Source organism: Antedon bifida, chromosome 3 (assembly GCF_963402885.1).
Source record: "Antedon bifida chromosome 3, ecAntBifi1.1, whole genome shotgun sequence".
Taxonomy (NCBI): domain Eukaryota; kingdom Metazoa; phylum Echinodermata; class Crinoidea; order Comatulida; family Antedonidae; genus Antedon; species Antedon bifida.
The window spans coordinates 3,803,512-3,831,432 of record NC_136228.1 but is presented as its reverse complement, the minus strand read 5'-3'; the positions used below and the strand labels follow the sequence as shown (position 1 = coordinate 3,831,432).

General features: G+C 32.7%; 2 protein-coding genes across 3 annotated transcripts in view; both read right to left on the bottom strand.

Annotated features, from left to right (window-relative positions):
* LOC144838716 (tyrosine-protein kinase ABL1-like) overlaps positions 1-16,602 on the bottom strand; it is a 28,806-nt gene extending 12,204 nt beyond the window's left edge. The window contains exons 1-3 of the mRNA XM_078694172.1: positions 16,062-16,602; positions 11,976-12,075; positions 1,113-1,274 (exon numbers count right to left, since the gene is read on the bottom strand). Of these exons, the coding sequence (XP_078550298.1) occupies positions 1,113-1,274; positions 11,976-12,045 (232 nt within the window). The 5' untranslated portion in view covers positions 12,046-12,075; positions 16,062-16,602. The remainder of the gene's footprint in view (positions 1-1,112; positions 1,275-11,975; positions 12,076-16,061) is intronic.
* A 320-nt stretch (positions 16,603-16,922) lies between these two features.
* LOC144837401 (28S rRNA (uridine-N(3))-methyltransferase-like) overlaps positions 16,923-27,921 on the bottom strand; it is an 85,556-nt gene continuing 74,557 nt past the window's right edge. The window contains exons 1-13 of one of the 2 annotated variants that reach the window (XM_078692478.1): positions 22,840-23,197; positions 22,289-22,336; positions 22,066-22,096; positions 21,106-21,219; positions 20,377-20,465; positions 20,160-20,230; positions 19,960-20,046; positions 19,500-19,549; positions 19,257-19,390; positions 19,028-19,103; positions 18,378-18,579; positions 18,088-18,235; positions 16,923-17,848 (exon numbers count right to left, since the gene is read on the bottom strand). In XM_078692478.1, coding sequence (XP_078548604.1) covers positions 17,780-17,848; positions 18,088-18,235; positions 18,378-18,579; positions 19,028-19,103; positions 19,257-19,390; positions 19,500-19,549; positions 19,960-20,046; positions 20,160-20,230; positions 20,377-20,465; positions 21,106-21,219; positions 22,066-22,096; positions 22,289-22,312 — 1,095 coding nt within the window. In that variant the 5' untranslated portion in view covers positions 22,313-22,336; positions 22,840-23,197 and the 3' untranslated portion in view covers positions 16,923-17,779. Of the gene's footprint in view, positions 17,849-18,087; positions 18,236-18,377; positions 18,580-19,027; positions 19,104-19,256; positions 19,391-19,499; positions 19,550-19,959; positions 20,047-20,159; positions 20,231-20,376; positions 20,466-21,105; positions 21,220-22,065; positions 22,097-22,288; positions 22,337-22,839; positions 23,198-27,921 lie in introns of those variants that run through there. The other variant, XM_078692477.1, reaches the window with a different exon arrangement.

Sequence of the window (27,921 nt, the reverse complement as noted above, 5' to 3'; positions counted from 1 at the left end):
ATGAAAATGTTGTTAAACAAAATATCAACAATCTGTCATCCAAATAAGCCAATTTTTTCAACTCTCTTCACTTTTCTGATAATGCAAACACCTACTGATACTTCATTTTGTAGATATAAGAACACAGTTTTCAACACTAATTTACCAATAACTGCATTCCCACTCAATTTCCAATAATCATAAATGTTCATATTTCCTAACCATACAATGATACATACCAATATACAGTATACACAAATATTCAATATATTACGCCTTAATTGCCTATTATGCTATGTTACTCAACTTATACCAAACGCATAATGAGAATTCAGTACATCATAACCAATAGTGCTTCAATAATAATAATACATTCATGGAAATGTCTAATGAGTTACTTTGAGTTTCCTATACTTTGTTCCCAACATCTTTATACCAAAAAGGCAACATGTTTGAAGTTCATCATAGCAACATTTTCTTTAAAGGCCTTTTGCCAAATAAACTTGCTAAAATAGCATATCAAAATTTAATCTTCCTAAAGACTTCTCAATTAATTCCTTGTAATAACTCATAATTAGCCTTTGTCTACACAACACTATCAAACTAGGTAGTGATATGCCTAAATATGGTAGTGATATGACATCATCATGTCCATATATGGGCCCATCACATTTTTTTGTCACATAAAGTTTGAGAGTGTAGATAAAGGCTTAAGAGGTATAATGTAAATAGCTCCTGCAGTAAGTATATCTTAGGACACCTCGCCTAGAAACTTTGGAGTTTACACATACTGAGGCGCACTCCATACCGCATTTGTGGTGACGCCCCAGTGTGTGTAAACTAAGTTTTGCTAAGCCATAGGAAAAGTTACTAGTATAATATTACAATAAATAATAGAGTTCTCATTCCTGCCTTTAAAAATTGCTTAATGAAAGTAAATCTCTGTTTACACTATCGAACTTTAGGTGACAAAACAAAACAAAAATATATGGATATGATGATATCATATCACTACCATATTTGGACATGTCAATGGAGTAAAGGCATATCACTACCATATTTGGGGACATCACCCTATTTTTGTCAAACTAGTTTGATAGTATAGACAGAGCCTAAGAAAAATTAGTTTTTACCTTTTTTAACACTGAGCTGTCCATCACTACTGCCTATAAAATCATACAATATAACAAATACATCTGGGTCATAAATATCATCCGTGGAGTTCCATTTTGAGATCTCGGAGTTCATAGGTGTATGAGGAAGGGGTCGGCAATGTATCTTGTCAACACCACTATCTGAAATAACAAAAAAAAACAAATTTTGCTTCAGTAATCCATGTAGAAAGATGTTGTATACTCGATTCTGACTTAACTATACTGCAACTTACATCCAGAATAGAATTTACATCCAAACACGAGCTTGTATAAAACAATTATTTCAAATAAAGACAATGCACGAAACGTTTGGTGAGTTACAACGTTTTTTTCCACTTTTCCTTGAAAAAATATTCAAATAAAGCGCTCATTTTCACCATACTTGTTTGAATAAAGGTTTGGTTGGAAATCGGTGCTCTACAATTTGTTGTAAGAGTACCTAGACTCATCCTAAGGGTTTTAAAATCAATCAATCAAGGAAATTGGTCTTAATTAGAAATGATAATCTTTGATTGGAAAGGATTCAACAATTATTTAGTAAACAACTGCCTTGAGCAATAATATCAGGTAATTAATCATCTAATATCCAAATTTTGTAAAATAAACAAATAATCATTGAAACGGTAATTAGTCTGCTGGTAAAATGTCTTTTATTGCGGCCACAGAAATGTAACATTCATAAATTTCGCAATTGTTCGCAAATCAGGATGCGGAATTAGTAATGATATGCATCTGGGGGTTTGCTAGCACTTAAAGACTTTAAAAGAACGTATACGTCGTCAACAACACAAACAAAGAATCTCGAAGGTAATACTAATAGTACGCATTTCCAGATCAAATTTCAATGAAATTATGATATTCATAAATATATGATATGCCTGTAAAATATGACATTCTAAAAAATATCTTTGTTCTCTCCATCCACTTAAATGCTGTCTACACTATCAAACTGTATGTGACAAAAAAATGTGATGTGCCCATATGAACATGATAATGACATATCACTACCATATTTGTACATATTACTATCATATTTGTGCATATCACTACCATATTTGGCCACATCATACTTTGTTTGTCAAACTAGTTTGATAGTGTAGACAGAGCTTTACAATGTGTTTTTTTAGCATGACAGCATTTAAAAAAAAATATTGTTCTAGACTATAAAAATATAAACATTACAACATGAAATAAACATTTAATTTTATTGCAACTACAAAATAATGTTATTGACAGAAAATTATGGATAAGTGTGACTGTAATATTCTAAGCAATCTAAATGTAAAATGAACAGCAATTAAACTTTTAATGCAATTTTAATGTTTGGAATGTTTTATGTTTTGATGAAATACATTAGTATAGCAAACAAGTGAAGTATTGAATATTCATGATAATGTATGCATACATTCATGATAAATGCAGTGTTGATAGTGACATTACAAGGAAAGTATTGAATATTCATGATAATATATGCATAAATTCATAATAAATGCAACGTCGATAGTGACATACAAGGAAAGTATTGAATATTCATGATAATATATGCATAAATTCATGATAAATGCAACGTCGATAGTGACATACAAGGAAAGTATTGAATATTCATGATAATGTATGCATAAATTCATAATAAATGCAATGTTTTGACATTACATAAAGTATTAAATATTCATGATGATGTATGCATAATTCATGAAAGCACAGTGGTAATTTAGTGACATTATAATAAAGTATTGAATATTCATGATGATGTATGCATAATTCATGAAAGCACAGTGGTAATTTAGTGACATTATAATAAAGTATTGAATATTCATGATATTCATAAATAATGCATGAATGTTATTGTGCTGGGCAGAGGTGGTTTTTTTTGTCACCCATCCGTAATATTTTGACACCAACCCTTCTTTAGCTACATCTCTGATAATGGTATTTTAATGTTAATTTCTATAAAATATTATTTAATATAATTGATAAATGTATCCGTAAATCCGAGTGACCGTAAATTTTTATTATAGTGTATTTGAAAAATCTTACAATTATCAAAAAGCATAATGGATAAATATACGAACACATTTTTGTTTAAACCTTATTTTTGAAAATCTTCAATTATCAATAGGCATACAATAGATATAAACAATATCTACCTAACAAGCTAAATATTAAATGTTGTACACATACCTAATCTGTTCGTCATACCTAGCTTCATTTTAAATCCAAACATTTGTTAAAATCCAACCGCAAAATATTTCTGATAATATTTATAAAAGATGGAATTAAAACAACTGGTGCGTTTGTGTCTTAATCCATCAAGAAGCAAACAGGCTTATGTAGCACTGCGACTGTTTATGGTAAATTTATGTTGCGAATTGCCATTCAATTTCAGGTCAAATAAAGGTCATAATTCAATGATTAGTTTATGTAGATACTTACAATTATCCTTGAGGTGATAGACAATCCTAAATATGTAAATATTATGCAAAATGCTAGTGTCTATTACAAATCATGAATATTCATATATTTTTCATTAACTATAAACTAGAACCATGAATATTCAAATATAAACAAACAATCATGAATATTCATATATTTTGCATTTAGGAGAATATTCAAGTGGAAACAATAAATCTTTGACTATCCAAATATTTTTCAAACAAGGTACTGGATTACTCATGAATATTCAAATATGAATATGCAAACAAAGGTACCAGATCACTCATGAATATGTATATAATATGTAAATTGCTAGTGGCTATCACAAATCCAGACAATTCAGTCACTTTTTATGGTTCAATCCTGTTTTTAGGGTTATTTTACTATGACTCCAGACTCTGGGAGAGTTAAATCTATAAAGGGATTATTACACATAGCTTAAGAGCATCACTAACACTACACTTTGGCTATTTTTAATGACTTGAAACTTATGCCCACTCCTTCCAACAAAATTCGCTATAGCCATAACATTCGTAACAAATTTACATCACCTGATTCTTTTTCAGATGTTATAATATGCATGAAAATAAATCTGACTTTAGTTAAGATTATCAGCAGTCAAAACTCATTTCTATTTCATACAAAAAAAAATGGTTTAAATTAATAACAATCCACAATCAAACCGTGATAACGCTAAATCCGTCTCCTGACAGGAAACCAATTAGATGTTGATCGCGACGAAGGTTCTTATTGCCAGGCAACCCGGTTAATTGCCATCTCCCGACTCTAAACAACTCGAAAGATGCTCCGAGAGCTAATAACTTAATCAAGGAAACATCGGTACATAATTAAACGGTATATCTTTAGTCTCGCACGATGGTGCAATGACCGATAATATGACAGAATTAAAATGCGGACAGGTCAAAGTTATTGACCTTTACCACAGAATAGCCTACAAATAGGAATATCATTGTGATGATTGTAAAAAAACAACAAAAACAAGGATACAAAGATTTCTGTTCTAGATCATATTATCACCATATTTGGATAATTTCCATTAAAAATTGTCAATTGTAGGACTCACAGGGTTGTATAGTGGGTCATACAATACAAGTGCAACATAATTACCCTAAGTAAGCATACAACTACGCAATCAAAAGAAAAATTACACAAACCAACAGTGTAATATTTAATTTAATTTCTCTCTCTTTTTGGAGAGAGATAGGGCTATTGTCGGTTTATCCAGGTAAGCTCAGCACGAAATAAGCTGCATCTTCTAAAATAGTGCAATTCAGTTTGACATTGTTGCAAAGATGTTCACATCCACTCATGTGTACATCTACGCAATCAAAAGAAAAATTACATAAACCAACAGTGTAATTTTCGTAACTGTATCTTCTCTTCGGTGAGAGAGAAGGCTATTGACGGTTTATCCAAGTAAGCTAGGCACAAAATAAACTGCATCTTCCAAATTTGTGCAGCCAAATATTGTTTAAAGGCATTCTTTTATATGTTTTTTATTGAATTATGTACTTGTTTACTTTCAAAACAAGATGAGGATAAACAAAATAAAACTGATGAATGTTAAGCCTATACAAATACCATCACTCAATAGTTTAACATTAACACATCTATATCAACAGTGATATTTATTGATACAGCTCATAACCTAAGCTCAATCATTTTAGGAATCTATACAATGATATGCTTAAAGCCACTAGACCTACGTATGTTCGACCAATTTTAAAGTCACATTACATTTTCGTCTTTAAATTGTTCAAAATGTGAAAAATAAGTAAATTATAATAATTTAAGTGGCTAACAATACCAGAATGCATCTTGTGCGGATTGATATTTTCATATTGTGATTTGATGCACCCAATTTTGATTGATCGTGGAAGAAAATAAATAAAAGAACAGTAACTTTTCATTAAAAGTAACAGATCTTCCCCAATTTGTATTAATGGCATCTGCTAAAAAAGGAAAGAGAATTTATTAAGCAATGAGCAACGTCGGGATAGGACTATAGCTGGCCTACAATGTTCATACGTTACCAGATAGGCCTACACAGCTAAGCTAGGCCTAAGACTGTCCACGAGAGGACATTCGATGTGAGCTACTTAGGTAGTGCATTGTTTCTCTTTTTTTATCAAAATTAACCATTAACCACAATGTACATTTAATACAAGGAATGACCTGGTTTTTAGAGTAATATATATATATATGCATTATTTTTACAAAACTTCAAAATTTGTAGGGATAGTGTGTTTAATTAAATTGAGGAAACTTGCATACACTAAGGTAACTAAATGAGAAATTAAACAACTCAATTCTTGGGACTAGCCAGTAAATGATAGATGACTTACTGACAAAGGTGGAAGACACTTCACTTAAAACTTTTGACTAAAGTACAGTAGATACAGAATAGCTTTGTTGTCTGAATGACCTAGATATGAAGTGGCTTATACATTATGTCTTATTTAAATGGTAACTGCTGAGCAATATCACAGTACACTATTACATTATTGTTGATCATAAGTAACTGAACATTTTCAGGTATTATGTTGATATTCACATTTAGAGTTGATCATGATCAAATTACAATGCATGTGAGCAAACTAAATACACAGTATCATCATGAGAGTTAGCAGAATTCCTTGATCAGAATTGTTGATCATATGTAAATGAACATGTTCAGGTATTATGTTGATGTTTACATTTAGAGTTGATCATGATCAACTATAATACAAGTGAATGAAAAAATTAAATACACAGATCATGAGAGTTTCAAGTTATGACAGTAGCAGATTTTCTTTAATTGTTGATCAAGTGTAAACTGACCTTGTTTAGGTACTGTACCTTCTACACCACTGCAGTCATAATTCAACCACTAAAGGAAACTAATGCTGTAAACATCCTTCAGTTCAGACATAGTTGGTTAGTAGTAGCCAAAATGTATGTAGGATATAAAACACTTGTTTTGTTAGACAAAATGTAAAATAGTAAAAATTTGGAAAATCACTATATATAATTGACTTTTAGAAATGTTTTCAATGGACTGAAGGACACACAGACAGGCCGACGGGAAAGAGATAAAAGAATCAGAACAAAAATTGTACTTGGTAAATCATTTTATAAGATTAACTAAAAAACTGATCATGAATTAAATTATTAAACATTTTAGCTCTATACAGTATGTTACGCTAATCTTCAACTTGATTTTTAAGCCTCTTTTTAGACTTAGCCAACAAACCAAAATTAAGTACTGTACATGCCATACTTGGCTATATACCTGTAAAAAACCATTTCTAAAGAAAAATTTAGTGTTCCATTTTAAAATCATTTTAAACTCGTGCAATTTCTATACTGATGGTATTAACTGTGAAAATGTGTATTTTTCTAAAACCTTTTTGAATTTTATACACGTTTTAACGTTAAATGAGGCATAACAGAAATATCCTTGTCTAGTTAGCCAAATCCCGCGAGGCAATGTCGATGTAGGCCAGAAGCAGCGCTAATGTGTTGGCCACTCTAAAGTTCACACTCTCAAACGGGCAAACTACGAATGTACAGTACCGCTAGGCTGCTCTTCTGATTTATGCGTCAATGCGAAAACAAAGAAACTATTGAACATTATTAGCGAACATTACAATGTGTTTCATTCGGCTAAATATCTGAAAACAAATGTCATTTGATATTTATGTAATAATTACATCTCATCTCCTCTGAGTATTGAGGACATTAACCAAAGTGCGAAGTGCACTATGTATTGTTTTAACGACATTCAACGATAATGTACTGTAAATAATGTGACAAATTTTAATTATGTTTTCCTTTTTTACAACATTGTTTTTATCATAAAACGTCTTTTGTGTTTTTCATGATACTCTAAAACTGACAAAAAGATGGTAAAAAGGAAACCAACTTGTCATAAACAAGACCTAGTAAGAAAAAACATTCTAAATTTAACAATAAATCCTTGTTTCTTATTAGTACTGTACATTACATAAACTATATAAACTAAAAATGCTGCCAATCACATCAAACATAAAAATGGGCCAATCCAGAAATATTTTATTATTCCAAATATCATTCTAAAGCTCTGTCTACACTATCAAACATTATGTGATTTGACCATATATGGACATGATGATGTCATATCACTACCATATTTGGGCACATCACATGTTTGTTGTCGAATTAGGTAACTGCCCTCATTGATATCAACACAACAGAAATTAACAGGAACTACAACAGTACAGTACTCTCTGTGTGATTATGAAATAGCATACTGTACACTATAGTAATAATGTAGGGAAAATGTAACTTATAAATCAAGATAGTAGGGTACTAAAGAAAAATGACGGGATAAAAATGAAACAAAACAAGCTAGATCAAAGCAGCAGCCATAGAGATTGCCAGAGAGAAAAAAATCAATATTCCTAATTTTTTAGAGCATAGTTAATTATAAAATATCTGTACCTTCGAAGCCAGCAGATCCCACTACACTTTGTAGACACTTGTCTGTATCAATCAACATTTAACAAGTGGCACGCACCGTCAACCAAAAGCCTCTCTAAAAACCTTAAGATTACAGTGTCCAACTTAGAGTGCTTAGAACGGTGTTATTCTAACAACTACTGTACGTACATCTACTTGAATTCCTCTTGTAAATGGTGGAAATTAACTATTAACGCAACGACAACGGCAGTACTGGACTGCCGCGATGACAGCTATGATAACGCATACACATCCCGCATCCTTCGACTCGCTTGCACTTATTTTATGAGTCATAGAAAGATACTGTTACGATACAATTTAATAACAACATTAACTAAAGAAACATGTTTGTAAACAATATTATTTAGATTAGTGTATTTGAAAACTGATTCATATCTGGGACTTTAGTTTTAAATACAAGCCTTTCTCCAATTAGGGACCACTTTCGAAGGTGAATATACTGTACCATGGTCTTTAGTTAGGCTGATTCTTATGAGAGACCAAAATAGTAAAGATTAGTTGTGAAAAAAATCCTAAAAGTGGTCTATAAATAGAAAAGCGACCTTCAAAACAGTATGTTTATTCATAGAGAAAAATAACTAGGAAGTGAATTACTTTCAACATTTCCCTTTAACCTTTGACCTAATGTAAAATACAAGGAATGTTAGTTAAAGGATATCAGAAAGTGCTGGAAGTTTTCTTGAATCAATATTACGATAGTTACTATCTGGTCAAATCAGGTAGGACATAAAAATAATGCACACAAGAAACTGACAAATTATTTTTTCCCAGTATAAAAAGTTGCCGACTGAAAACTTAAAGAAAAAAAATGGTACAGTTGGCAGTCACACACGAGTGTACGATTTGCAGACAACATATTATTTGTAAAAGTGTTTCTAAAGATTTCTAATGTAAAATATTCAAGTTTTAGATCTTCTCTCGAGTATATAAGGCCAATTCAATTTCCGGGTAAGATAGGCTTGAAATAAAATATGATACAGTATTTCAAACAAAATACCAATTTGCTAAGTCACCTAAAATAATATTAATTCAACAATTAACAATAGAGGATCATGATTCTAAGTAAACGAGTGACACTGCAAATTCACATATTTTCAATTTCATACACAATTCTGAGTTTATAACAAAAATAATCTTCAAATGATTTGAACCAATGATTTTTTTAGACAAAGGTAAAGCACTTTGATACAGTGCCATTACCTGTCGACGCTAAAACACTCATCACTGGTCAATAACAAAGGAATGCAAACATGCAATCGCCAGCCATTGTTTATTAGTGTCCGTTATTAGCAAAGTGGGTATGATTTAAAAACGACAATCTAATTAAAAGGATGGACATGAACTGGCCTACATAAGTGAAAACTTGTGATTTTTTTTTAGCCAACCAGTATGTTATTGAATATTAATGAGTTCGGACACCATTCAAAGAAGTATACTGGGATATTCAATTCATTTTATAGCATGGTTTTAAAAAATTAAATTCAGGAGAATTAACTTCCTTCTACAAAGAGGGCCCTGTGGAAGAACAGTCTTTGACTGAAGAGGTTCCTCAGTGTAAGAAGAAATAAATACATTTTAAAAATTAATTGGTTGCCAGGTTATCGAAGCACAAAAAAGAAGACATGAGAAAGAAGAGAAAAAGAACATTTTTTTAAACACTGGACAACAACAAATATTTGACCATTACCATATTTGACCATCATCATATTGGAAAGATGACGTCAGGAGACTGGACTTAAAGACAAGGTCCTCCTCCAACGAAGACATGGTTACCGGATGAACGAGTGAGGAGAAAGTGTGGATTAAAAAAATAAATGTAATCAATTTTTCTATTTAAAGGCAACAGGAATAACTCAACCAAAACACATCCCATTGGCCTTCACCCATTCATACAGAAGTCAAATATATACTTGTTATCTGAAACTTTGCACTATAATTAAACCCTTTAAATTCTGCAGAAATATTTTAATTGTTAAATAATTCCTCACGCAATTACAACTTTATCAATCAATGCAAGTTAATTTTAGAATTAGATTGGAATCTTGTGATAGCATTCTGTCAGAGGCTAATTATATATCTATTAATTGGTTTATGGTAAACTTCCAGGGGTGTCATATTTTCAAACTGAATAGACGGTATAATATCAGGTGGGAGTTGGAGAAGGATAGAGGAATGATATCAAAGTATGTGGGAGAAAAGGTTGATTCAAAATGATACTCTGTAAAATGCCAATTTATGGTAACTTCCAAAAAGTGTAAAAATAATGTGGGGATGGGGGTAGGGGAGAGAGAGAAGAGAGATAATATCATGCATTTGAGCTTTTTAGGTGTAAACATCTGACAGTCAGTTCAAAATGACATTGCAGGAAACTAGGTCAAGATAGAATGATGGCCTTTATAACTGAAGGTCAAAAGTGTAGTGGATAAAACTGATGTTACAGTATGGAGGTGGTTACAGTATGTACAAAGCATTGAGATAATTTTGCATGAAAATCATCCAAATATAGATAGAAGAGCTTATACACAGGTTATCGCAATGACACAATATGATATTGAGAAACCGTAATTTGGACAAACATATGGTCCTTGGAATGATAAAATAACGATTATACGTGAAATAAGAATACAATCATATGATATATGATATGATAAAAATAGTTTCAAACTGTATGTTTCATACAGTAATACTGTAACATTGTTTAATAATCTCAGAGTCTATTATTATTAGTTGTCATTACATAAATGGTCCTGGTCCAGTAAATACAATCCTTTACATTTTCATGTTTTGTTACCAAATATTTCATTTTGAGAAGACGCCTCAAGAAGATTGATTTTCTTGCAAAGACTTTGACGCCTTCGCTAATCCCAACAACTGTTGCTGTTAGCAATTTTAAGCTGCTCTAAACACGCTTCTGTTGACCTTTGACCTCTCTAAAGTCCTATAAAAACGTTTGGTTAAATCTTGGAAAATTAACATCCAGCGAATGAAATCCAAAAACAGGGTAGCTAATCTCAAGAAATGTGTGTAAAATTGAAATTTATTACATTTAACAACTATACAATATTTCTCGAACATGAAAATATGTCTGAATTTGTCGGAAAATGTAAACTTAAATTTACAAAATTGAATACATACGAAATAAATTAGTGAAAATGACCAGTAATGAAGATTAATTTTGAGGTGATTTTTCGGATGATGCTGTTGGCATGGCAACACTAATTTATGAGTAGGAGCTTTTTAGATACAAAATTAACTCGCTTACCATGGGTTTTAAAGAGAACGTTTCTACGCCATCTTCCGCTTCTATTCCTCTTACTACCTCTATCTTTACTATGCAAACATGCAATAAATAGAATATAACTACTAGAGGAATATGGTAGTTAATTTACAAAAGGTTTAAGAAAACAATTGTTACATTTTATACTGTATGAAGATCACAGTTAATACAAGCCACAAAACTGTAATAATTGTTAATGACCGATTCTAGGAATAATGTTAACATGTAGAGTAAATTGTACTATTTAGTGTACCATCAACTTTCAAGACTTCCCTATTGTGCTCATGTTCTACAACTGTACGTACATTAATGTACATTTGAAATACCACATTTTTTTAATAGCACAAAAAAAATGTAAACTACTGAGTATCGATCCAGTACAATATCTGGACCAATAACAGATAGTTACAGTAATAGCCAATAAAGTAAACTTTTAAAAATTCTGATTATAAATTCTGCAAGTTTGGGGCTTTATAATTTGATCCTACACGCACTAAAAGCCATGTTCATATTCAAGAAAACAAATTCAATCTCCTATTAAACTTGTACTACAGTATGTGTACAGTCAAAGTTTTTTAATTGATTGTGCGTGTATATTTACAGAAACATACCTTGATCTCCTTTGCCACCCTTCCTTCGTGACGACCTTCGCGTCTCATCTTTCGATGGGGTTTGTCCCATTTCACATGGCCCTCAACGCAAACTCAACACCTGTCAAAAAAGAGAGCAAAGAATATAATACAATTGGAAAAAATAAAAAATACAGATTAATAATTATTCATAATAATAATTAGCTCTGTCTACAGTACACTATCAAACCACCAGGGAAGATTCTCTGATCAAACTAGTTTGACCTTCCCAAATATGGTAGTAATATGACATCATCTACATCATCATCATGTCCATTAGGCACATAATAGTTTTTCAGTTTGATAGTGTAGACAGAGCCTTTATATAGCGCACAATGTTTTTAAGCGTTTTCCACAAAAAAATGTCCATGAAATGTCCTAAGATAACCAAACAATGAAGAAGAAGCCGAGGAACCATTACACCGCTCCGTTGTTCTCCAAGCACTTTGAAGCTTCCATAACATAGGTACAGAAATTAGATTCATTCTCTCCTTCAAGCTCTACTGCTGGTACCAGTGATTGGAAACCAAGAGAAAACTGATCTTGAGCTTACTAGAGCGTGAACTGGGAGAACTTGTTGTGTATGCATTTCTCAAAGATGCATCTACACTTGTCTGCCAGAATATTTAAGTTTGATTTGCCCCATAATTTACTTGTTATGTACTGTTTATTATGGATGTACTATACCATCACAAGTTGAAGTGTAAAAAAAGTGTAATAAAATTATTATTAATTGTATTGAATAAAAAAACAATTTTTTAACAAGGGTTGAATAAAAATCTAATGATACTGTAAGTAAAAGACAGTGTACAAATAATTATTTAATAATTGCATTGCAAGTCTGGTTGATTTAAATTACACTACAGTAGAAAGTTTTTATGTTTAATTCTAAAAATGAAGCTAATATTATTAGCAATTATACTATAATGATATACTAATTTCAATAATATTATACCAGTAGTTTACGATACAAATAAACATATAATGTAATATTCTTAAAACAAGAACTAAACATTATGTTTGATCTCTAAACTTGATAACCTTAACACACTAAAACCGGTAGTTCAGTAGGCTTCCCATAAATATGTACTACCAACTCGGCAATCTTATTACAACCTCTGCTGCTAGGAACCGTTTTCAATCAAGTCTGGGTCCAGTTACAAGGAACACAGCAGGGACCACCTAGCAGCTGAATACAAAACTTGTAACATGGGTATTTTCTTGTATTCAATTCTACACTGTGTTTTTATACCCACTGTCTCTAATATTTAGCAAAATAGAATCATGCATTGAACAAAGACAATGGAATATTGTTGATTGTAATTAATTGCAGAAAGAATCAAAATTGAGGAGAGAAAACAGTATACTATGGGGAAAATAAGTAAATACAGCCTACAATATTTATCAGTCATTTATAAATGTGGTGGCAGGTGAATAGAATCAGTCAAGTACCAAAAAGTCATTTTTAGTATCATTTTTTAAATAAATTTTATTTTAAAGCTTATAAATAATTATAAAGATGCAAGTTACCAATAACAATATTGATATTAGTTGATTTGAAATTGAAAAATCATGACATAATTCTATTTCATATTTGAAAACTAACACAAATGACATAAAGAAACATTAACATAATATTTTTTTGAAAAATATGCAATTCTTATTTTGCAATTTCCTGTTTTATTTACAGCGAAATGAGAGCTGGATTATATTTTGCAAATTATTGTACGGTATTAAAAGAATCATAACAATATCTAAATTGATTAAAATCTTGTAGAAAAAAAAAATAAATAAAAAAGAAATCTTATGAAATTGCCACACCTCTCAGTCACAGAGCGGAAGAAAAAAACAATACACATTTGACCTGATTTTTAATTTGTGATCTAACATTTTTGATGATAACAACATGGAATACTTTGCAAAATGTTTAAATTTAACCAATAACAATCAAAATACGTAATCCAAAAAATTAATTTGAAAGCTGTGACAAAAAAGTACAACATAATTTATTATTTAAAAAGCCATATCAATAATGCAAACAGCAATACAAAAGTAAAAGTACAGTGTGTTGTTCCTATTTCTGAAGGACAAAAAAGTACAATGTAATGTATTATTCACCAGAGCTGTAATAATAATTGAGTAATATATTTGACATTTGGAATGTAGGCTTTTTGAAACATATTGCTGATATGAGACTTCCTTTAGCAATAACTGTACAGGGATGAATGGCGCACTTCTAGAGGCTTTCGGTAAACACTACTGCACACAATTATCTGATTGTTGTGATTAGGTTTAAACTGTGACCCTCCTCCCATCCCAACATTTTGTTTAACCAGGACTTCTTTAAAGAGGGTATTTTAACCACTTTACAAACATTTTATAGACCTAGGCCTGGACCACCTCTCGAGGTGGGACCTGGAGAGGCTTTTACTGTATGTTTGGACCGGATTTTGCAATTAAATTTGGACCCAATCCTGGTGCAGCTCTGCTCAGGAACGGACTAGAACCCAATGGTAGGTGCAAATGGGATATTAGACATTGTAGTATACAGACAGTATTTTATTTTTCTTTGACCATGCAGGAAAATGTTGTCATCTTGTAGTGAAGTGGTAAAAGTACCGATGGACAACAAAATCCAACAACTATGTTGGAGGTTGGTAGACATAGACTACTGTACTGTACATGTCTACGTATGATATAATAACAGTGCTAAGCTCCATAACAATCACTTTAGCAATGTACTTTAGTTTTATAAATAAATTTTGGCTTCAAATGTTTGAGCTGGTTTGCGATCAATTTATGCAATTAATTCAGTTCAGTTGGCAATGATAAGATAATAAATGGTGTTAGGTTCTGGCTTGGCAAGAAAATAAGTAAACTTCATGCTTGACTGAGCACGAAATTGCAACCATGTTTATAAAGGGATGTTTATTCTTGGAAAATGATATCACTTTACAGGTATAAAGATTGGATAATAAGTAAAGTGGCAGCGGAAAGTGGTTTTAGTGCAGCAACTACAGTATAAATTAAATTTTGTCCTGAGTTTTTAGAATAGCAGTTATTACCTTGACAGGTACCTTTATTTTAATGTTTTGTGTCTAAAAAAGTTAGGAATGTAAAATGTTGTTTCTAGACTTAGTATAAGTGACATGTCACATAACTTACATTATGAATGTGGCAGTACCTAACACATCCATGCCAACATCTGATTAAAAAAAGGGAGGTAGTTTTTAAGCTCAAGACTGCCCTCTATTTATCATCGAGACCAGGAAAATACTATTGTAGTTATGCGAGAGTGGAAACCCTTCTGTTTTAATCGGACTGGATATGCTTTTACAAAGGCTTAAGCTCTGTCTACACTATCAAACTAGTTTGACAAAAAAAGTGGTAGTGGTATGCTTAAATATGGTAGTGATATGACATCATCATGTCCATAAATATATGGGCACTTCACATTTTTTGTCACATAAAGATAGTGTATAGACAGAGCTGTAAATATCCTAAATTTGCTTGTGTTGCATCTTTCTTGGAATTTAACCATTGTCAATGGATTCAAAAAGAAAAAAGTTATGCACATCAGGAATCGAACTCCGACACTTCTGCTTGATATGCAAACACTCTACTAGTAGACCATTATACAAATATTAATAATGCAGTCTCTGTATATTTCTACATTGGAACTAATATCCTTCAATGAAAAAAGTCAAATCTACCCACATGATAGATATTCTACCTAGCCCCTACTAGATAGACAAAATCTGATTAAAACCAAAAAATTCATACAGCCAGTTTCGCTACAGTACAGGCCGATCCATGGATGGAGGTACAAAATTAAAATGTTATACCTCCATGGCCGATCTATATATACCAATTGTGTTGTGGCAGTGCGATAACGTTGATGTCTATGATATTTATTAATATTAGGCCTATTTCCGATTTCAAGATCAAAAATAATAAAACATATTCTCATATTCCTATAATAAGTAAAAAATATTCTTTCTGTAAAAATAAAATTTGTAATAAAATGAATGCAAGATTATACAAATTTTCATATTTTTTTTTACTCACCTTTCTGTATTCCTGTAATAAAGGCACCCTAAAGTTCAAATTATATTATCCGTGTTCATGCGTAGTTTTACAACAGGTCTAGAGGCTATACGATTAGCACCCTCCAGGTCTAGGCTAGCGTAGCCCTAAACAAGAACGCACAGCGGAGGCCAAATGAACGAATACCTCTCCGCCCTTGAAAGTAGATTCCCAGACGATGCTGGGCTGAAATTAGGCCTGTTTGTCGACGGCCAAATATGCTTGCTCAAGAATCCCTAACATCCATTATTTTGAATAAATTTAAGAAGAATAAAAGACTTTAAATCCTGCCAATATGTTGCAGAATCAAGCTTCTAATTCTGAGACTTGCAAGCGTTGAAATTCCAACAACGATGTCTCAAAACACAGGGTTCGACCGACGGCCATGTTCGATCGTGTCTCTACTTCCGGGGTTGAAAACTGTGAAAATGGGAAGTGAAATCTGGGCAACGTTCAAAAGTTTACATAGCATACATTTATATCATATCGCACAATATTAATTTATTTATAAATAGCAATTTTTGAGGGATGCTATTTTTTGTGTACATACAAAACAAAAAATAAAACTTACCCAAATAATTATTGCAGAGATACGCTCCTCTATTCACGCACTTCCGTTTTATTGTACACGCATACGCTCGACGCGTACGCTTAACGCGCACGCTCTTCCTATTTATTTGCGCGCGTACTGACAGTTTGTTGAACTTATAATTATAATAATAATAAATACACTACACTGCACGCCGCGATAAAATAGAATTTCTGTACCATATAGTAGTAGAACTAACTCAAAAAAGGGGTAAACCTAAAAAAAAATTGCAACAAAACAAAAAAGAATCTTTATTTCATTAATGTATAGTAATTTTATTCATTCTTGTTGCACTTTTGTGACAAAATTACAAAAAAAATATTTTTTTCCCAAGTTAGGGTCTGTTTTTACATTATTGTTTGTCTCTCTGTCATCCTGATTTCATATCTTATATAATAAGGAAAATTATCTTAACCAGATTTCACAAATCAGAAGTAGAATAAACAGCGCCACCAACCATACTGTTTTCCAAAAAACTTTTGCTCTCATCATAAGTGTTTTATATGTACAGTACATGATTTTACATCAACTAAAAGATAGACTGTCCTTTTAATATATATTACAGTGCATATCATACATTATACAGATAGAGCTTGAACTAGAGACTCCCCCGCTCCCAGGTGGGAGGAGGGGACATCAATCTTGCAGACCAAAATTTTAGAACATAGTCTATATATTATGTTTAAAAGTCTTTGGACCACAAAATGTTTGAAAATTGTGTGGTATGGTGGCCAGTTCCTTTCCACGCCACCTTTTTTCTCCTTAGTATTTTCAACCAGGTACTTATTTACAGCTGAGTGGACTGGGAGTTGTCGGGAATTGAACCCGGGTCTATCTGTATGACAGTCAAGTGTCCTAAACACTCGGCTATCCAACTCCTCAAATGTATATTAGTGACCCTTTATTTCACAACAAGCCACAACGAGCAACTTTTCACACATCTGTGTAGTCAAATGTTGTGAAAAATGAAACACACTCTTATTATTATATTTTCTAAATCCTGTTTTAATAGGCTGATATCTTTACCAATAAACAGTAAATCGCCACCAGTGGAGGAGACTTTGTAATAAATACATTATTGTCTATTATGTTTAATGTATGATGTCCTTGGTCACATGTCACATGACATTGTTTCGTGTATTCTTGACCTCAAGCCTGACATCGTTATAAGCAGTGCTTCCTAAAAAAAGTAATTTAGATGTTTTCAATGAAAATACAGTACAGTTATGTCAAATATTCAAACACTAATACAATGGAATGGGCTAATATCCTAGGATTGGCTTATCCCTATGGTCGGCTAATATCCTAGGATTGCCTTATTTCCTACGAGATAATATCTTGGGATGGGCTTATCCCTATGGTGGGCTAATATCCTATGGTAGACTTATACCTAATGACCAGCTAATGCTGTATACATACCTCTGTTCGAATAGTTCTACTACCCTGGTTTGGACAAGTATTCAGGTAGTGGTCAAAGAGGTGGCTTGGGTCATCTGTATGCAGGTCAGGGTCAACATCAAGTGCAGATTCTAAACCCTTCAGTCCTCCAAACACAACTAGTAAATGACTGGAACAAAAAGAAAATAATTTAGACATTCATTTAAAATTGAACATTCACTTTACAGATAAATACATTTAACAGTTACAGGTTATGGTTCAACCTATAAATATTCAGTTTAATACTACTATAAAAATATACAATTTCTTACTTAAATTTTGGCATTTGAAACTGATCTATACTCGTTCCCTTTTCTGATGTTCCTATGCAGATGTCATAGCCATCTGGATAAGGGCTTTGTGAAAATATAGCACCCAAGCTGGGCGCTAGCCTCACAGAATACCCCCAATACAGACCAGCCTCTGACCTTGGCGATGATGGAGACACAACCGTACCAGAATAATACTTCAACTCTTTGAGATAAAAAAAAATGTGTTATTGCCAGTGTTATAAGTATTATGAAATTTTCAAAAGTAATATACACGTAGTGTAGTTAAACTTGTGTTATGGAAAAATCCTACATTAGCTTGGCAACTACCTCAATACGGAATTTACGAAACAGGATGGTTAGGGGAGGACGACGAATATCCTGGTGCGTAAAATCATAAACAGTCGACTTGGTTATCATTAGGACGTAAGCGCAATACAAGTCATTTTACCAATCAAAAGCCATGGACTATTTCAACTGTCGCTTGCATGTCCATGTGTCACGTCCAAGCTTTACCTGCAGAAGGTGAATTTTAAGCAACCACCTACAATTTGGAGCCATTGCACCATTTACAATTTATTTATGTTTGATTAAACTATGTGTTCTAAACTTTAAAATAAAAACCTATGTATTGGGTTAACTGCAATACTAACTGTCATTAGGTTCGTCTTGTTTTAATTTTACTGTCACTCGAATACCTGCACTTAATTGTTTATCAACCCTAGCCTCCTGAAAATACAATAATAATCATAGCATAAATTCTCTTACTTACTAATATTCTTTTAAAAATAAAAACATTGACAATTTGTATTAAACATAAACAATATACTTTTAACCAAACAACAACGGATTGAAACAAAATTTATAAACAATTCATTTTACCTTCAACATGCCAATGTTTACATATGAACCAGGATTATCCTTAGAAACTGGCCGATTTACAACAACGCCCTCACGGTATTTACACCATTCTTGCATTCGTAAATGATGTGGACAGTCTAGCGGGTTTAATAGGCCTAAAAGAGAAATATAAAAAGTATAAAGCAAAAACAATGTCAGTAACAACAATGATGAAAAAGTTTAATTATCATTTTGAAAGAACAAATGAAAATAATACAAAAGTACCTGCATACTGAAGATCCACATGTTTAGGGAAAAAACTCTTTCGCAGATATCTAAGTAAAACATAAACAAATCTGGTTTAAATAAATATATAATTATGGTAGGATTCACCAATCAGTGTATATTATGCTTTATTGAGTTTTCTCCTCCACCTTTTTTTTGTATTGAGTAAAGTCAAGAGTATTATGATCACACCAAGTGCATCCAATAGAAGAACTCCAGTACGGAAGAAAAATCGCTCCCAAGTCAAGTTACACCAAGGACATCTAACAACAGGATCAAAGTGTTTATGCTGTGGCTGCGACAAGATCAGTTCCACGCCCTTTAACAGACACGGCACACCATGGAGAATATGTACATTGTACAGTACTGTGGGAATTTGTCGCAGCCAGTACGATTTCCTATCTTGGCAAGGCGAGCTCAGTGTCCTGTTGTTAGATTGTACTTGTTTAGTTGTACTTACTGGGGACATTCTAAATATTGTAAGATTCTTGCTAATTGAATGTTTGGATTTCCTTTGCTTGTAATTCCTTTAAATGACTCTTCATCACTAAAATATACAAAAACATTAATTTGGTGAAAAGTAAATCAAAATCTCTCTATATAATTGTGTTCATGCATCATGTGTTTAATGTATTTTACTTAAATTATATAACCACATACTTTAGGCTTTGACCACTTTCATCAAAAACAATAACTTCATCTACGTTAAACACCACCATGGCTCGAGCAATCTATAAAAGAAAAAAACCATATAATAAAATCATTCTATGAATAGATTCTGTTTAAATTAAATTTTTAAAAAACATATTGTAAATGTTACTACAGTACAGTAATCCTGTATATAATGAGGTTGTAGCCAAGACAGTAAATAACTTACCTGTCCAGCTAAGTATGTTCTCAGCTCAGGAGACTGAGCATTAGCAAGAATAGATCCCGGTACAGCAATGCTCACAGTGTAATCGTCATCTGTAACAAATGATAAAGTACAATCACAGAATGTTTCCTGCATGATTAATACAGTGGCCTAAAGGCTATGAGCGTTCTCTAGCTAACCTCAGGGGCATCAGAGCATAAGGGGTTCAGAGCATAAGGGGCTCAGAGCATGAGCACACCCCAATATAACTACCCAGAGTTAGTGCTAAACCAGGGGCCTTTTCCTCCTTACGCTACGCTACTGAATTAATGGTAAACTATGTTGTGTAAGTATCAAATTTGTAAACATGTTCTGAACAATTCCTTTTATATTTCTCTTTTATTTTTCACTCCTTTTTAACATTGTAAATATTGTCTGTCTTTGTATTGTGATTTTAAAGTTTTATTGTAAGTTTTTTTAATATTTTTTATGAATGTTTTTAATCTATTGCTAAAAAAACAGGACCATATGTAAAACAGGTGCAATATCTATACCTGATATTTTTTATCCTGTCTAAATATAAAAAAGGATATATTACTGTTATAGTACAGTAGAACAGTATATTGCTTGCATATTAAGAGTCCAAACAACAAGTTTGTGCAAGCACAAGAGTGGTAACATACCACATCTATATTCCTAAACAATAATGGGTGGTCCAATAATAAACTAACAGAACTTAAAATATATATATACTTGTTTTAATTTGTTCTTTTACTTCTTCTTGAGAAACTTTCCTTTCTGCTTCTTGGTCACGTTTTATCTTCTTTGCAAGTTTTTCTTCTAAACGTTTCTTTTTCAGTAGTTTTTCTAGAAATTAATAATTAATAATAATTAATTGTTTAACAGTTTCCACGGTGAATATTAAACACTAGTAAATTAAGTTTTCCACTATGTGTTTTCAAAAGGAAGCATGGTTAAAAATAAGCCTGGTTTAACTTGCTCCACACCCCCGATTTTGTAATGACCAATAACCGACTTTGCTACTTTATATTTGACTCATCTTTAGGTGCCTAGCTTGGCATTCTCCAAAATGTGATGTCTTTTCCAATTAATCTATACATCAACAAAATAATGTTAAGACCAAAGATTGTATAATGCAGCTACGTGGTGCAAGATAGCTGCGAGAGATATCGCAATCCCATGGTTGCCATTCCGGCCGACAAATTTGGACTGGAATATGTCGTTGTCAAGGCAATATCGTACGAAGTTGTCTAACCAAGCAAGTCAATGTAAACACACAGAACTAATCAGAAAGTGTCCAGATTCGAAAGAAACTTTTATTTTACTTTTTTTACATAATTTCTTCCCCTTTCCATGAACCAACCCTCGAGATGGTTAAGCACAGGAACTTTGAGGCGGACCGCAAAATTTAAACCATTTAGATTTTAAATCGAAAGAAGGTGCTACAACCTATGTTCATCAGGGTAGTTTGTCCGCCCGATTGGTGTCATGGAATTACATGGCACGTAGTGTTATAAGATAGAAGCTTGGCATCAGTTATCGATCTTGCGCCGTTACAATCTTTGGTTGAGACCAACAAAAAAATTAAAATTTTAGAAATTATAGAACCCCAGCCGCAATTTCTTCAAATGGGATCATATAAAATATTGTATTACTGTTGCTTTCATTATATCTTTATCCAGTATGACTTACTTTTTCGTTTTATTTCCGTCCATTCTTTTCCCTATAAATTAATACAAAATAATAAAAATAGCTTGTTATGACAAATGATCCCAGAACTTGTTATGGTTCATTTAGATATAGGGTGTCTGAGAAACTATCAGCTTAAAATCAAGTTAGAATAACTGTACAATATATTATTAGTTAACATATATTTTTAATAACAAAACAATACTTTATATTTTATAATACATACAGTTAATTTTGTCTTCTTTTCCATTTTGCAATGTGGATTGTATCACTTCTGTATCAACACAAAAAAAGGGTGATTGTTTTATTCGCCATAGATGCCGCACAAAAGCAATTTTCTAACCAGGTAGATGACAATGGGATCCGATGACAATGTAATTATAAAATAAATACAAAATAGTAAAAATTGATCTTATCAACCAACATCTTTTGTGACAAAAATAAAATGCGACCGATTTCATCTGTTAACTGAACCTGCCATCCTCTAAATTTATTTTAAGGAGTCAAAATATATATATGGCCTGATCTAGCTAGTATAGTAGGCCTAGCCTACAAACTTGGCCTAGCCTAGGCCTAGCTAGTAGGCTTACTTGACTAGCTAGGCAAGCCTCTCTCACTAGCTAGCGCAAGTCCGAACTTACTAGTTAGTGGTAGGCCTAGCCTATACAGCCTATTCCGTAGACCTATTATATTATTACACAATTAGTTAGAATATAGTAGATTCTCTACTAGGTGTGGCCTAGGCCTACTAGTAAGGGTTATATAGCTAAAATGCACCTTAGTACAGGAAAGATATGCTCAGAATCAGTAAAAGGTTGAAAAAATTGCAACAGAATTTTTTTCACCACAATGCATTTCTATAAGGTCCCTATATGAACATATTAAAAGTCTAGAAAAATCCAGGTAGGGGAAATATGTTTTTTTAAACAAAATGGCCGCCAATGGTGAAAAATGTCTAAAAATGAACAAAAAACATATATTGTATATCTAATTACCACTTGATAGCAGTTTTTATAATGCTTTTTATATTTCTTTAGTGTCAAACATTTAAACTGCAATATACATATTAATTTAAGTGCTATTTAGCAGCAAAAACACACATTTAAGTATCAAGATATCACCATGGTTATAATAATAGACAATGTAGTCCTATGCATTATAATGCAGGACTACGGTGTCTAAACAAAACAGTTCATTTACATTAGAATTATACAATCTTACAATCTATTAATCCATTCATTTTCATTGTCCAGTTATCATCCTCTGTCTATAGGTAGGAATTAAGCATGTGCTGATGCCGTGGTATTCGTCACAAACAGTGGTAACTGATGGTAAATTTGTCATCAATGGACACATCACGCCATTTGTAACTTTCCATCCCCCAGTCTGTGGGTTGAAGAGTATTTTCTATCCACTGCTGTACCATGGTAATATACATGCAGGGAATAACACTTTGCAGCATTTGTTGTTGGGGGGAATAGACTTTATTTCAAGTGCTGTTTTGCTTTTTGCTACTTTCTCCCAGAACGTATTCCTCCATAGCGCTACCAATGCCAATTCCTCTGATGCGATGGTTTCTTTTTTTTGGAGACGTTTGGTTTTACAGAGTTTGTAAGCATACTACTGCCCGGGCTCACAGTGCTCCCCCATCGAGAACATACGGTATTAAATCAATGAATGAAGCAACCGTGACAGAATATTAATTTAAGAGGAAAGAACATATTATTACACATGGGTCAAAATCAACCATATTCATCAATAGAGAAGCAGTGCACATTCCCTCACATATACTATTTCATCATTGATGGCTATGTGAGACAGTCATACACAATGCATCATTTGTTGAAAAAGAACCTTGTACTTTTCTGCAGCCCTCTGTTACTCCATTGACTCCATACATACTGCTAGACTACTCAGAAACCTTCATCCTCACTGCCCACTGTATGTTATCAATGGAGGAGCACTGCTACATCAAACCTCTTGGCCCGAAACAGCAACATTTCAAGACATTTATTATGTACCATGTATGTTTGTTACATTATGTGAAGGCAAAGTAAACTCTTGTATTTAATGGCTATAATTATGGGCCGTAAGTAAATTTGGTTTAGGAAAAGGTGTTGGTCTTAAAAATAATCACATCACAGTTGGAGTTGTATGTCAAATTCTGTAAACCAAACAGTTTCCAAAAAAAAAGAAAACATTGCATCAGGAATTTGGCATTGGTAGCTATATATGGAGGGAAGTCAATGGAGACTTTAGACAGCCTACTTTTCTTTGAGAAAGTTGCAAAAAGCAAATCTATTCCCTTGCTGCAAAATTTCATTACCAGAGTCTTTATTACCAGGTATAGCAGTGGATAGGAAATACTCTTCAACCCACAGACTAGGGATGGAAAGTATTGATGACAAATTTACTACCAGCACCAGAGAAACTATTAAAGTTGATTAGATGTACCTGTAAATAAGGTTGTAGTAAAATGAATTGCAGTTGCAAAAAATATGGTTTGGACTGCTGCTCCACTATTTTTTAAGAATGCCACGGCGTCAGCACATGCTCAATTCCCCACCAATAGACGGAGGATGAGATACTGACAAGATGAAAGTGAAATTACCGCATTTATTTGAATAAATGCCCTTGGTGGTTGATTTTTAAGGAGGGTAGTGGGGGCATGTAATCGTCGTGAGGAGTTTATTCGGAGAGGCGTTTATTTTTGTGGGTGTAATGTGGTAACATGTATAATCAAATAAATACACCCTTTAGATATGAACAAATACAACACCATCATGTCATTCAGTGAATTCTATTACAAATAGAGATGTGTTAAAACACAATATTATGTATAATATGCATGTGGCGGGGCGTACATTCAACGAAATAAATTCAAAATGATGTCCGATGGGGGCGGGGAAAGGGGTGCGGTGGTGTAGGTTATTCAAAATGATGTCTTATTGGCTGGGCCATCAATGGGAGTGCACCAAGAAGTTCCGACAATATTCTACCGGTAAAGGGTAGTTTTAGTCACTTTTAAAAATGAAAATCCTTGAAACAGCACTCAATGGGGTATTGTTTTATATTAGGAAATATCATCATATTGTCTACATATACTCCCGAATATAGCCAATTGCGGAGGGGGGGGGGGGGGGGGGGAGGCGGACAGACTCCCTCACCCTTCCCATATGATCTCCCATCCCTATACCCCTCCCCACTGGCACCACCAATGTTGTAATATATTGTTATAACAGTACAAATGTAAATGAACTGACTTATTATTAAACACCGTAATACTATGCATTAAGCATAGGAAGGACTGCGTTTTATATATTATAACAATAGGGATATATCTAGATACTTAAACATTTGTTTTGCGGCCATTTTCTAATTAACAACACTTAAAATAATGTGTATATTGTAGTTCAGATCTTCGAAACTGTAAAGAAATATAAAAATCATTGTAAAAACCGCTGTAAATTAGGTAATTAGATCTACTATTTATGTTTTTTTTGTCCTTTTTTAGGCATTTTCGACATTGGCGGCCATTTTGTTTAAAAAAACCTATTTCCCCTACCTGGATTTTTCTAGACTTTTAATATGTTCATATAGGGACCTTATAGAAATGCATTGTGGTGAAATAAATTCTGTGGATCACGGGCATTTTAGGTACCGGGCTTTTTTATAGGGTTATTCCATTCGAAAAAATAGGGGTGCATTGTGTATTAAATCGTGGATTGTATTTAACTAACAGTTGACCCAGAACAGACTGGTGACGTTTCGAATGTTCCACTTTAGCTACGGGGGAGATAAATTAGTGTACAGTGTATTTTTTTAGGCCTACACTTTTTATGTGCAAATATATATTTGAACATTTTAATTATATTGTGTTTTTGTACAGTCATTTTATGTATACATTTACAATGTATTTAATATTTCATTGCAGAGTTGTAACTTGAGGCTATTGTAGAATCAAACTATAGAAAGAATATAAGAAGCAATATAAATACGTTATTTCAAGTATCAACCTCCATATATTATTTTGTTTACTAATTTTAACTGTTATATTAAGCCTATGTAATGCGTGTGCGACTTAGAAAAAATATAAGAACCAATAAATAATATGTTATTTCAAGTACGTAATCCATATATTATTTTGTTTATATTTAATTTTAACTATGTTATATTAGGCCTATGTAACACGATGCTAGAGACTTGGCCAGGCAGTCCCAATGAAAACAATGGAAGCCGTATACTATAGGTGCGTAACAACAATGGAGACGTAAATAGAAAGCTTTGTCCATTATCTAGCCAATGAGTCATGAATCAACGCCCTATACTTTTTTTTAGCAATGTGTACATAGATCCTATAATTTTATAAGATTTAGAGTCTTCTATGTACAAATTCCTAAAAATAATTAAAATATATATATACTACACCGTTCCCCGAAGTTCTTTACACGTTTTTATCTATATTTACACTGAAGTCCTTCTCGACAATAATCTATAAATCGTATTGGTTTTTGTTACCTTGTGTAATTATTCAATATTATTAAAAAGTAAAATGAAAATAAATAAATATACAAGTGTAATAAATAAACATAATTATGTTGAATCATATATTGCTGGTCTCTCTCACTCATTGTCAAAGGAATCATCAATGACGACGACTTGAAGAAAACAAGAACAAGTAAATGTAACTTTATTTTAGGTAAGATTATGGGACTACGGAATTCTCATTTTGCCTGTGTTACAATATAATAATGCTACTGTATGGCTTATCAACTTAGGTGATGTTTATATCACTATAAAAAACCGACAAGGAGACAAATATTTGTTGGGCCTAGACTGCACTTTAAAAACAACCTGATCAAATTCGACCAGAAACGTATTAATTAATTATGACAATAAATCCTGGTATCACTTGACCAGATATCCTGGTCAATCAGTGATGACAATAAACTGGTATCACTTGACCAGATATCCTGGTCAATCAGTGATGACAATAAACTGGTATCACTTGACCAGATATCCTGGTCAATCAGTGATGACAATAAACTGGTATCACTTGACCAGATATCCTGGTCAATCAGTGATGACAATAAACTGGTTAAAGAGACCAGATATCCTGGTCAATCAGTGATGACAATAAACTGGTTAAAGAGACCAGATATTCCTGGTTAACAAAAATGTAGAGATGAACATAACACAAGTAAAAATTAATCGAATAATAAACAAACCTTTACGCCTCCAATACTAGATTGCTTATAATTATAAGTTTTTACGTTAGTTTGTTATACACATTTTTCCAACACATAACATGTGTGTTTTTGAAAACAATTTCTTGTACATTCTATGTAATATTGTATTTTCTATATCCATATAAAAATTGAGATGGAAACTGATATCTATTAAAAATTATATTGTTTTATGTGTTGCTTTTGTGGGCACCGCAAAAATATCACCTTTGGTGGGACGAAACAATAGGTGTTGTTACTTTGAGCGCGCCGCATCAAACGCTTTGTTTTGCGCGAAAGAATGTACGATTTACCAAGTTGTTTGCGCACGCCGATAAAATAAGAGTATGAAAACGAACTTAGCATTTGTTGGTGACTGCAAAATAGTATAAAATGGAGTTAGTTTTCAGAGTATTCACCATTTTCCTAATTTATCTTGCGAACTTTACATCGAAATCTACAAATTACTTACTATCATGCTGCCAGCGATTGGAAACCATCGTTTCAATAGCCGAGATGACTACCTTGAATTTTTCCAGAGAAGAGGACTCTTTCCGAGAGATAAAGACTGTGTACATTGTGTGACACCTATGTACATATCAACTCGTGCTCGTAAGTTTATTCTCGTTTTTTC